Here is an 11,801-nt window from a genome sequence, read left to right as displayed (position 1 = left end):
TAACAAATTTTAGAATTTTAGAATATTTTTCATTATTACTGTTGTTATTATATAAATACAAGATTTTCCCCCAAAAAAAGTTTTGTGACAAAATTATATTGTGAATATTTTGTTAAACGTATTTATTTATTTGTAGATATTTTTAAGATATTATTCACTTTCTTTTCTTTGTATTAAACTAAAAACAACAATAGTTTCCAGTAACTTACAGCTACGACCAAAGCCAGACTAAAATAAACAACAGAAAAATAAACTAAATTCATTTTTTTCCTAATATGCACTTTGGAGATCACACAACATACAATCACTTTCTTCAAATGAAAAATTTAAGATTTTTTTTTTTGTTTTTTGTTTTTACAAAAAATCCATTATAAAATATTTGAAAGCATAATAGATTTTTTTTTTAATTTAAATTACATTTAAAATAAAAGTGGATTTAGTACTATCCATGTATTTGTCATGTATTTCTGAAGGGAAATTTTTTTTTTTTTCAAAATACAGGTTTTTTCACTCGGAGGGTTTTGAAATCTGCAGCAGGATTTTATTTCTTCCTCTTTTTGGTTTTATTTCTGAAAACGACAGGAAGCCGGAGGTCGACGTTAATTCCTCTGTGAAGTTAATCCAGAGATTAACCAACCCATTATCACGTACCTGCAACCAGGCTCTCACTCCTAATCTCATCCCTCCATCCACCCCTCCGTCACATTCATCACTCCATCCCTCCATCCATCCACCCCTCCATCCCATCCATTCATCCAGCCCTCCATCACATTCATCCCTCCATCTCCCATTCATCCATCCACCCCTCCATCAAACTCCACCCCTCCATCACATTCATCACCCCATCCATTCATCCATCCACCCCTCCATCCCATTCATTCATCTAACCATCGACCCCTCCATCCCATTCATCACCCCATCCATTGTCCATCTCTCCATCCTTCCTTCCTTCCATTCCTCCATCATCCATCCATACCTTCCTTCATCTATCCATCCATTCATCATTCATCCATCCACTCATCCACCCCTCCATACCATTCATCACCCCATCCATTCATCCAGCCTTTCATCCATCCATCTGTCCATCCATGCATCCCTCTATCCCATTCATCACCCCATCCATCCATCATCCCTCCATCCATCCATCCATCTCTCCATCCCTGCATCTCATTCATCCTTCATCCATTATCCGTCTCTCCATCCTTCCTTCCTTCCATTCCTCCTTCATGTATCCATCCACTCATCATTCATCCATCCACTCATCCACCCCTCCATACCATTCATCACCCCATCCATTCATCCAGCCCTCCATCCATCCATCTGTCCATCCATGCATCCCTCTATCCCATTCATCACCCCATTCATCCAGCCCTCCATCCTTCCATCTTTCCATCCATCTCCGTATACCTCCATTTATATCATCCATCCATTCATCCATCTCTCCATCTCATTCATCCTTCCATCCATTATCCATCTCTCCTTCCTTCCTTCCATTCCTCCATCATCCATCCATCCATACCTTCCTTCATCTATCCATCCATTCATCCATCCACTCATCCCTCCCTCCCTCCCTCCCTCAGTGTGGATTATATGTAGAATTACCCCCCCCCCCCCCCCCCGGTGGTGAGGATGTGCCAGTTGGATTGGAGAGGATTTTTATTTTTATTTTATTTAATGTGTGTTTGTCGGATTCTCGACGTCTTTTTGCAGCACGGAGGACGAGGAGGGAGGGTTTTTACCCCCCCCTCCTCCCTCACCCCCCTCACCCCCACCCCCCCTCCACCCTCCCTGAGAGAAAAGGGAGGGATGCTGCCGTCCTTCAGTTCAGTTCATGGCAGATAAGCTCCTCCACTCATCCATTTCTCACTTCTTCTTTTTTTTCCCCCTCCAGCTTTTATTGGATGATCTGTGGATTTTGTTATTTCCTGCGTGTGCAGCAGTAGGATGTGTACTCTTCCGTCTGACGGTGTTTCCTTCTGCCTCTCTGCAGCAGCCAAGAGTCTCCTCAACAAGAAGGCCGACGTGAAGGTGAGCCTCCTCCTCCTCCTCCTCCTCCTCCTCCTCCTCCTCCTCACCTGGTTGTTCACCTTCAGGCTCACAGACGATCAGTTTCAGCTCAAAAGCTACGAACAACAAACCTGAAAGGAAACTTTAACGTCAACAAAGTTTTCATGATGTAGAAATAAGAAGAAATAAATGCTCAGGTCTTAGGAACTGTTCCTTTTTAAAAATATATATATATATATATGTATATTTTAATTTATCTAGCGCGGTTTCAGATTCATTTTTTATCTGAACAGCACTTTTTATTTATAATTCTAATATTCTATATTATTTTTTATAAGCCTTCTTAATCATAACATTTTCCTACTTTTGATTTACTTTGATAGAACTTTTGTTTTTATTTTATTACTTGCTTTGCCTTTCTCGTCATATTTTCTTTGTATTTCACCCTTTTTCAGTTTTACGCCATTTTATTTTATTTGATTACGTTTTAGTGTTTTAGTGTATTTTATTAAAAATTTTTCAAGCTCTGTTGTTTTTCCGTCAGGTTTTTGTTCAATAATGCTTTTTTTAATGTTATTGCTTTTGTTAGGTATTTATTGACTTATTCCCTCTATTTAATTTTATTTTATTTTATTCAAATTTTCTAATTCAGTTTTGTCTGATTTTAAACAGGGTTGCATTGCAATATATTATTATTAGATATATATTTTAATTAGTTTTATTTCATTTATGTGCCACATGGTGGTCTGATGGATGGATGGATGGGTGGATGGATGGATGGATGGATGGTTGGTTTTATTTTACGAATGTTTTGCCAGTGAAAGTTTCTCTCGACATAATAAAAAAGGACATTTCGTGTCTTATTTCGTTCCATCGACCCAGAACTCAGTTTAACCTGATAAAAGAAGATAAAAGTTCAGTTTTGAGCTGAAATCAGAAGATTTTTGGTGAAAAACGTTTTGTTTCTTCCAGAGTCGTTGATTGTGAGTCTGCGGGACTTTTTCATGTCGTACAGGTTGTTTTTGCAGGAGAGCCGATGAGATGTTTGTTTTCTTCACGCCAGGTTATACAGACTCACAAGAACCTTTCAAGTTAAAATGCGTCGTTTACGATGTATGTCTGCGTGGAAACATGAATGTTCGGCTACAAGCGGGTGATGTTGATTGTTTTTTTGTCATGAGACCGACACAAACAACGACATTCTAGTGGACGGAGTTGGATTGTCGTTACAGTGACTGTCAAAATAAAAGTCACCCAGTCGCAGGAGAATGTGGACTGGGAGTGATGACACACTGGAGGAAACATTGTTGTTGTTTATCTACTGAGCATGTGCAGAACTACTGTTTACAACAGTCTTCTAACGTCCAGATTATAGAGCATCTTCCTCCTCCAACGTCAGATTATAGAGCATCTTCCTCCTCTAACGCCAGATTATAGAGCATCCTCCTCCCCTAACGTCCAGATTATAGAGCATCTTCCTCCTCTAACATCCAGATTATAGAGCATCTTCCTCCTCTAACATCCAGATTACAGAGCATCTTCTTCTTCTAACATCCAGATTATAGAGCATCTTCCTCCCCCAACACCAGGTTATAGAGCATCTTCCACCTCTAACATCCAGATTATAGAGCATCTTCCTCCTCTAACCTCCAGATTATATAACATCTTTCTCCTCTAACATCCAGATTATAGAGCATCTTCCTCCTCTAACGTCAGATTGTAGAGCATCTTCTTCTAACATCCAGATTATAGAGCATCTTCCTCCTCCAACACCAGATTATAGAGCATCTTCCTCCTCTAACATCAGATTATAGAGCATCTTCCTCCTCTATCGTCCAGATTATGACTCGTCTCTCAGATTCTCTGCAGTTTGCGTCTCTGACTGTTAAATTGTGGTGAAAATAGGAGAGCAGCAGTGAAGGACAGTCGGAGGGTTTTAGCGTTGGACTGTGAAACGGCTCCGGGGGGTTTGGAGCGAAGTCATGTGACACGAAGGAGAGCCTGTGATTATGTAATGATAGATTAATCATCTGCTGGAAAATAATCTGAGATTAGCATCAGGCCAGCTGAGGAGAGAGGAGGAAGAGGAGGAGGAGGAGGAGAAAGAGGAGGAGGATCCCTTAAAAATACTTTAGCTTGTCTACCCTTAAAATAGATTTTTGTTTCTTTAGATTCAGTTTTTTCGATGCTTTTATTTTGACAGTCACCATAATAACAATCCAACTTCCGTCCACCAGAATGTATAGAATTAATATTTCTAACGTATTGTTCTTCGTATGTGTGGTTTCATCAAAAAGAAGAAGCAGCAGCGCCCACTAGTGGCCCTGCTGGAAAAACGTCATTTTCAAAACTTTGCGGTTCAAAACGCAAAACTTTTCGCAAATGAAAAAAATTAAAATGATGCGATGTCACGTTGTTGTGAAAATGAGACAAGAAATCCTCTCGTCTCGTTCTTGTGTTCTCCGTCTTCTTCATCGTTTTTGTGTGTTGAGTCACAGTGCCGCCTGCAGGCCTGCCATAGGTACTGCATGTTTTTGATTTTGTCTGTGGACATGTTGGTGTGATCTTTTTTTTTTTTTTTTTAATGTGTGTGTGTTTTTAGCCTCTCAGAGCTGGATTTGCTACTTTTTTTTTTTTTTTTCCCTGACTTAGACGCGAGATGCATTAACGGAGCCTAATGGTGGGAAATGGACGCTTGCTTTCTTTACGTCTGCCAGATGTTGCAGAGGTGCACAGATGTCACTCCTGTCATTTGCCGAGGAGATTGAGAGCGACTGTCCACTGCTCGTTTGGACATTTTAATGTGATGAAAAACAAGCACAGGGAGGAAACGTGTTTTCACTGGATTATTTCTTCCTTGTGACGATAAACGTAAACTGTGGGAAAGTCTGCTGACATCAATGTTACGTGTTTAAGAAACTACAGTTAAATGTCTAACGTGGAGTTTGTCCTTTACATCAGTCAGTGGGACGAAGATACTCTATAATCTGGATGTTAGAGGAGGAAGATGCTCTATAATCTGATGTTAGAGGAGAAAGATGCTCTATAATCTGGATGTCAGAGGAGGAAGATGCTCTATAATCTGATGTTAGAGGAGAACGATGCTCTATAATCTCGTGTTAGATGAGAAAGATGCTCTATAATCTGGATGTTAGAGGAGGAAGATGCTCTATAATCTGGATGTTAGAGGAGGAAGATGCTCTATAATCTGGATGTTAGATGAGAAAGATGCTCTATAATCTGGATGTTAGAGGAGAAAGATGCTCTATAGTCTAATGCTAGATGGGGAGATGCTCTATAATCTGATGTTAGAGGGGGGAGATGCTCTATAATCTGATGTTAGAGGAGAAAGATGCTCTATAATCTGATGTTAGAGGAGGAAGATGCTCTACAATCTGATGTTAGAGACGGAAGATGCTCTATAATCTGGTGTTAGAGGAGGAAGATGCTCTATAATCTGGTGTTAGAGGAGGAAGATGCTCTATAATCTGGATGTTAGAGGAGGAAGATGCTCTATAATATGATGTTACAGGAGGAAGATGCTCTGTAATCTGGATGCTAGAGGAGGAAGATGCTCTATGATATGGATGTCAGCTCTTATTAAAGAAACAGACTTATGAATTAACGACAACAAAACATCTGATCTAAACCACCAACATGTAAACAGCTCATAGGAAATGAAGCTAACACGATAATGCTAATCACAGCTAAATGCTAATGGATGAAATTTTACGAGCCGGATTTAATCTGATTTGTTACAACAAGGAAATAATCCACCAAACACACATTTTCTCACCCTTTTGAATAATCTGCGAGGAGTTTTTGTTTCACCGTGTGGGTTTGATTTCCCCACAGCGCCCACCCGCCCGGCAGGCCCCGGCTGCAGACTGAACACTAACACCTCCCCGTGTGTGTGTGTGTGTGTGTGTGTGTGTGTGTGTGTGTGTGTGTGTGTGTGTGTGTGTGTGTGTGTGTGTGTGTTTCTTCCTGCACAGCCGCAGACAAACAGCAGCAGAAACACTACAGTCACCAGCCCCAAAAGCAACGTGGGGTCAGCTGCACTGGTACGCAGCTCCGAGTGCCCCGCGCGCACACACACACACACACACACACACACACACACACACACACACACACACACACACACACACACACACACACACACACACACACACACACACACACACACACACACACACACACACACACACACACACACACACAAGGGATCTTGAAATATTTCCCCACATTTTTCATTGTCTCACCAGGCATCCGTCATAAAGTGTTGAAAGACAATTTCTTTTCTTTTGTATTTCCATCATTGTTTTTTTTTTTTAATGATGCAGATGACACCCCCCCCCCCCCCCCCCCCCTTGCCCATTTTACTGCTTGTATAACATGTTATTCTAATTTCTATTTGCATATTTGCTAAGCAGTGGAGGAAAGTGAAAAAAATACTGAAAAAGTAGGAGTTTACAGAACTATGAAGTGTTGATATAAGACGTGTAGTTTTGTGACTCGGTTTAAAACAAAGAAGAAAAAAAACATGTTAAAATCAGAGGTTGATTTTGTGATGAGCTACTGACATTTGAATGCCTCTCAGAAGTTTATACGAAAGAATGTATGTAATTGGTAATGATATTGGTTTTTAATTTAGGTTTTATTTTCGTACATCTCTTAACAGCAGATAACATTAGCGGGTGGCTTCATGTTTAGCTTGGTGGCTACATTGTTAAGGGTTAGCTAGTAGCTATATGTTTAGTATTAGCTGGTGGCTACATTGTTAAGGGTTAGCTAGTGGCTATATGTTTAGCATTAGCTGGTGGCTATAGTATATTGAGTGTGAGTTGGTTGCTATATGTTTAGCATTAGCTGGTTGCTACATGTTTAGCGTTAGCTGGTGGCTACATGTTTAGCTGGTGGCTACATTTTTAAGGGTTAGCTCATGGCTATATGTTTAGCATTAGCTGGTTGCTACATGTTTAGCCTTAGCTGGTTGCTACATGTTTAATGTTAGCTGGTGGCTTCATGTTTAGCTGGTGGCTACATTGTTAAGGGTTAGCTAGTGGCTATATGTTTAGCATTAGCTGGTTGCTACATGTTTAGCCTTAGCTGGTTGCTACATGTTTAGCATTGAACTGATACAAAAACGTGATGCTTTGCCTGATAGCATTCCGTGATAATCCTGTAAATTCTTTGTTCATATTTCACACACAGACGTGCTCGACTCCAGTTTTTATCGACTCTATAAACTTTCATCTGTTTCACCCTCACATCCGACACAACAGAGAAAATAATCCCTCATGAAGTTGGCAAATAACAGTCACGAGGGGCCGACTGAAGAAACACAGCTGATTATAATATTTTAATTAAACATGAAAAACCAAAGTTTACAGACACAGTCGACCACATTGTAACTTTATGTAAAAATTGGCGTCGTCTATCTTGAACCACTTCCAGTCTTTAGTCTTCGACTTCTTAATGATCATCCTGATCTCTCATTGAACACATCCTCCATTCATCTGTCCCTCCACTTTCTCTCCTTTCTCTCTCTCTCCATTTTCCCTCCAGGAGCCTCAGACTACTGTAATCCATAATCCAGTAGATGGGACCAAGGTATAACCCCCCTCAACCCCCCCACCCACTCTATCGCTTCATTTCTTGTCTTTATCTTCCCCGTCCATCACCCTCGTCCCCCCTCCCCCCGAGGTTTGTTTGTGCATGAGAGGACGCCAGGCGTCCCGTCAGGTGTTTCCGTTTGTCTTGCGACGCCCCCTGGTGGTGGGATGAGCGGAGCTCGGTGGACTCGGGTTCAATCCTGCACCTGCTATCGAACTGTGTGCGATATTTGGGGAGTCGTAGCGGCGGCTGCAATCGCGTCGGTGTAAATAAACCGACAGTAATTGCAGTATGACGTGATGTAGCAATCTGTGCTAGCAGATTGCTAACGTAAAATGCTATTTCGTGTTTACAAATACTTACTTTCTTTCACGGTTTTGTCGTCCAGCTACTGTAGTTTCTGGACTATAAGCCACTACCTTTTTTCACAAGCTTTGACCCCCCCCCCTGCGGAGTAAACGATGGATTTTTACAGGTTAACAAGCTTCATGCTAATACATGGGTGATGCGTTCAGGTGCATCACGTAACTCCGAACTTTCTTTCTCTCTTTTCCTTTTTTTTTAACCTGGTGGGTGCAACTGATGATAAATTACAGTAATTTATCGTCAGTCCATACGAATATCTGGGCACTCTCCGTTTTTGTTCATGTTAATGGCCTATTAGTCTCTGTGTAGTTTATTACATAAACAAGCAACAGCGCCCTCCCGTGGCCCGGCATGCTAGCTACATCGTCGTCAGTGTTTCCGCTGCCGCAGTGTGAACGCAACCCGTTTCTCTTACAGTCCAGGTGTTGTGACGTGAAACGTTGTCGTGTAAACCGGGCCTGAGTGTGTTGTGGTGTGTGTTTGGTGCCACACACACACACACACACGCACACAGGTGTTGTTGTGTTTTGCATGCGACTGTGCGCGCGCGTGTGTGTGTCTGCGTGCGTGTGTGTCTGACTGAAGTGTGTGTTTCTGCAGGAGTCGTCTGACAGCAGCAACACCACCGTCGAGGATGAAGACGTGAAAGGTGAGAGGGTGACGAGCGCTCCTCCACACACTGCAGTATCAATACTCAGTTACAGTTCCGACAGAAGTTACTCAGAACTATTTTAACATTTTTTTCAATTGAAAATGGAAAAAAAAAACTTTCGTGGTGTTTTGGTTTGTCCGTTTTACATGACGGCGCTCGGAGCCATTGAAAACACAACTTTTTGCAAACGGCTCTTAAAGGTGAAACTTTATGAAAATGCTCTATCTCCGTGGAAACAGGGTAAAATGCAACTTTTCGACTGAAATTATTTTAACAATGAATGCAAAAAATAAACATGCACACCAAAAAAATACAATAAACAATACTAATTAGAGAATATACAACTACTACTACTACTAATCATAATAACAAAATAATAATGATGTATACATGTTTATATTATTGTTAATAATAATAAAAAAATTATATTTGTTATTATTCTTATTAATAGTAATAATAATACTCATAATAAAATAATAATAATATGGATATCTAAATTGAAAAATAATTATTGATATTGATAATAATAATCATAATAATAAATTAAAAAAGGGCTCATGCTCATCAGATCGGTCAACACATTTTTAACATAATATAGAAATTGTATTAAAGTAGAAACTGATTAAGAATAAAAGGCAGTTTATTCACTGATAAATACATTAACAAGTCACGATGTTTTAAATATTTGATGTGTTTCTCGTCCGCAGTTCGGAAGCAGGAGATCATCAAGATCACGGAGCAGCTCATCGAAGCCGTGAACAACGGCGACTTCGAGGCGTACGCGTGAGTAACAAACCACTCGTTTCCTGTTTGCATTCAATCCGTCTGATGCGGGAGAAAAATGTGCTGCATTAGAGGATTAAAGAGTAATTATAGCTGTTGTTTCAGTTGATTAATGTAGACGTGTGGGGGAGGGGGGGGGTGTAGGTGGTCGTCGGTAATGGAAACCCAACAGATTGGAACGTTAAACACAAACACATGCGAGCAGTGGAGCAACAGACTCTTCGTGGGAGGGGGCGGAGCCAAGAATCTCCACCCCCCCCCCTCGTTTGGTTCGGGTGTCGTTCATATTCACTTCAGAGATCAAAGTCACGCAGTTACGCCAGCTGCTGGCTTGGGGGCGCTGTCGCCGGACCGAAACCGGAAGTCCTGCCGCTTTGGCCCGTGGTGGCTAGGCTAGTTAGCTCGTGGCTAACGGGTAGCCACGAACAACCACCACATATCAATGACAGTTCTTCCTCTCTGGTCCTCGTCTGCCCGCCACATATTCTCCAACGTCTTCTGTCCGCGTCTTCTGATTCGTCGGTTCACTACCCAGAATGCATTGCGCACTGCGTCACATCCTCTGATCCAGCAGAGATCGTCGCCCCAAAATCAAAGAGGTTTTTTTTTTCCCCCTGAAGAGACTCTGGTCCAGATCAAACACTTTCCTCATGTTTTTAAAGGATTCGTCGCCTGGAAATCCCACGTTTCCTTGTTAAAACATGTATATTTACGTTGGACTTCAGTTTGAAAGTGGCTGCGTTTTTAGCTTTTTTGTGTCGCCCACAAGGGGGCGCCCTTATATCGGCAGAGCTGAGCCACGGATGTTTGTTGATTTTCCAGCAGGACCGTCGTCACGCCGTCCCAAATTCAACCGGCAGCTTGGCTGCTTTGTTTCGTTTTCCACCTTCAAGGTTTGTCATCAAGACAAAGAAATAGACGGAGACACGGATTACTTCAGTTTTTGCACCGTATTTGGACTTCAGAAATATTTCCTCATTCACCATGTGAAAGCGGAGGAGCTTCCTTGTTTGCTCGGGGGTCCCTGTTTTCAAAACACCCCTATTAGAAGACCTTGGAACTCTACAGTGTAATAATTAAATGTTATAAACACATAATCTCTACCAAACAAATACACACGGAAGCTACATACGGCAGACGGAGGCGCTACTGCCGCTCTTACTAGTATAAAACACAACAGGTTTATAGAACTTTAGAAGCATATATATGTGAAATGCGAATCCTTCGGCGCCATGTCCTCCTACCCCTCTGTTTAAAGTGTGCCTCTGTAAACGCTTCGTTTCGAGGGGTGAATAGCCCTTCCCCTCACCCCTCCGCCTCTGCACAGTAGTGAACGCATGAACGCGCATTTCAAAGGGGTAAGATGAAGGGCTAAGGGGTAGAATTGAGCCGCAGCCTTAATATCATAAACTAAGCTCGGACTAATTTAGCCGCTTGACTTTCGAGGGGGCGGGGCCTGATGTCATCATGACGGGACGTATATTTAAGGCCTCGTCTTACTGAATGACAAACTAAATTTTTGTGTCACGTGATTCACAGCCTTGTTCAAATGCAATAATAACAATAATCTAATAGTAAAAATTGACTTGCAGGAAGATCTGCGACCCCGGTCTGACCTCGTTTGAACCCGAGGGCCTCGGCAACCTGGTGGAGGGGATGGACTTCCACAGGTTCTACTTCGACAACCGTAAGGCCGCCACTTTTTTGTCGTCGCGCTGTCGTTGCTGCTCTGTCCTGGATTGTATACTATTCACACGCCGCCACAACTGGTCTGCCCCTCTTCCCCCCTTCAGTCCTCGCCAAGAACAGCAAGCCCATCCACACCACCATCCTCAACCCCCACGTGCACGTGATCGGCGACGACGCCGCCTGCATCGCCTACATCCGCCTCACGCAGTTCGTGGACGGGCAGGGCCGCCCGCGTTCCAGCCAGTCGGAGGAGACCCGGGTGTGGCACCGCCGCGACAGCCGCTGGCAGAACGTCCACTTCCACTGCTCGGGAGTGGCGGCCGCGCCGCTGCAGGGCTGAGGTACGACGACGACGCCGCCGGCGCTGCGCAAAAACCCGCCGTGCAGGTTTATATATATCCATGAAAGATAATTGTACAGTGGAGTAGAATAGAAGGCTGAATAGAAAGTGAAATGTCACAGAGTGAAATGTTGCGAAAGCCGAATATAATAGAACGACAGAGGAAAACCTAGAGTTGAAAGTAATAGAATATGACGCGACAGGGTGGGATAGAAAAACAATGAAGTAGAGTTGGAATGCTGGAATTGAGCAGGATGTTTTAAAGCAGAATGGGAAGAAATGTGACTTTTATGAGGGAGAATTTAATGTTTTTGTTGGAATAAAAAAAAAGTTTTTAAAAGTTGG

General features: G+C 42.3%; 1 protein-coding gene across 1 annotated transcript in view; it reads left to right on the top strand.

Annotated features, from left to right (window-relative positions):
* camk2b2 (calcium/calmodulin-dependent protein kinase (CaM kinase) II beta 2) overlaps positions 1–11,456 on the top strand; it is a gene marked incomplete at both ends in the record, with an annotated part of 23,617 nt that extends 12,161 nt beyond the window's left edge. Inside the window, 6 exons of the mRNA XM_080509867.1 lie at positions 1,991–2,028; positions 7,579–7,623; positions 8,593–8,641; positions 9,352–9,427; positions 11,020–11,114; positions 11,221–11,456. Coding sequence (XP_080365993.1) covers positions 1,991–2,028; positions 7,579–7,623; positions 8,593–8,641; positions 9,352–9,427; positions 11,020–11,114; positions 11,221–11,456 — 539 coding nt within the window. The remainder of the gene's footprint in view (positions 1–1,990; positions 2,029–7,578; positions 7,624–8,592; positions 8,642–9,351; positions 9,428–11,019; positions 11,115–11,220) is intronic.
* Positions 11,457–11,801: the final 345 nt, after the last annotated feature.

The sequence above is a fragment of the Blennius ocellaris genome (assembly GCF_963422515.1).
Source record: "Blennius ocellaris genome assembly, chromosome: 15".
Taxonomy (NCBI): domain Eukaryota; kingdom Metazoa; phylum Chordata; class Actinopteri; order Blenniiformes; family Blenniidae; genus Blennius; species Blennius ocellaris.
The sequence above is the reverse complement of the archived record's forward strand: the minus strand, read 5'-3'. Positions and strand labels throughout refer to the sequence as shown.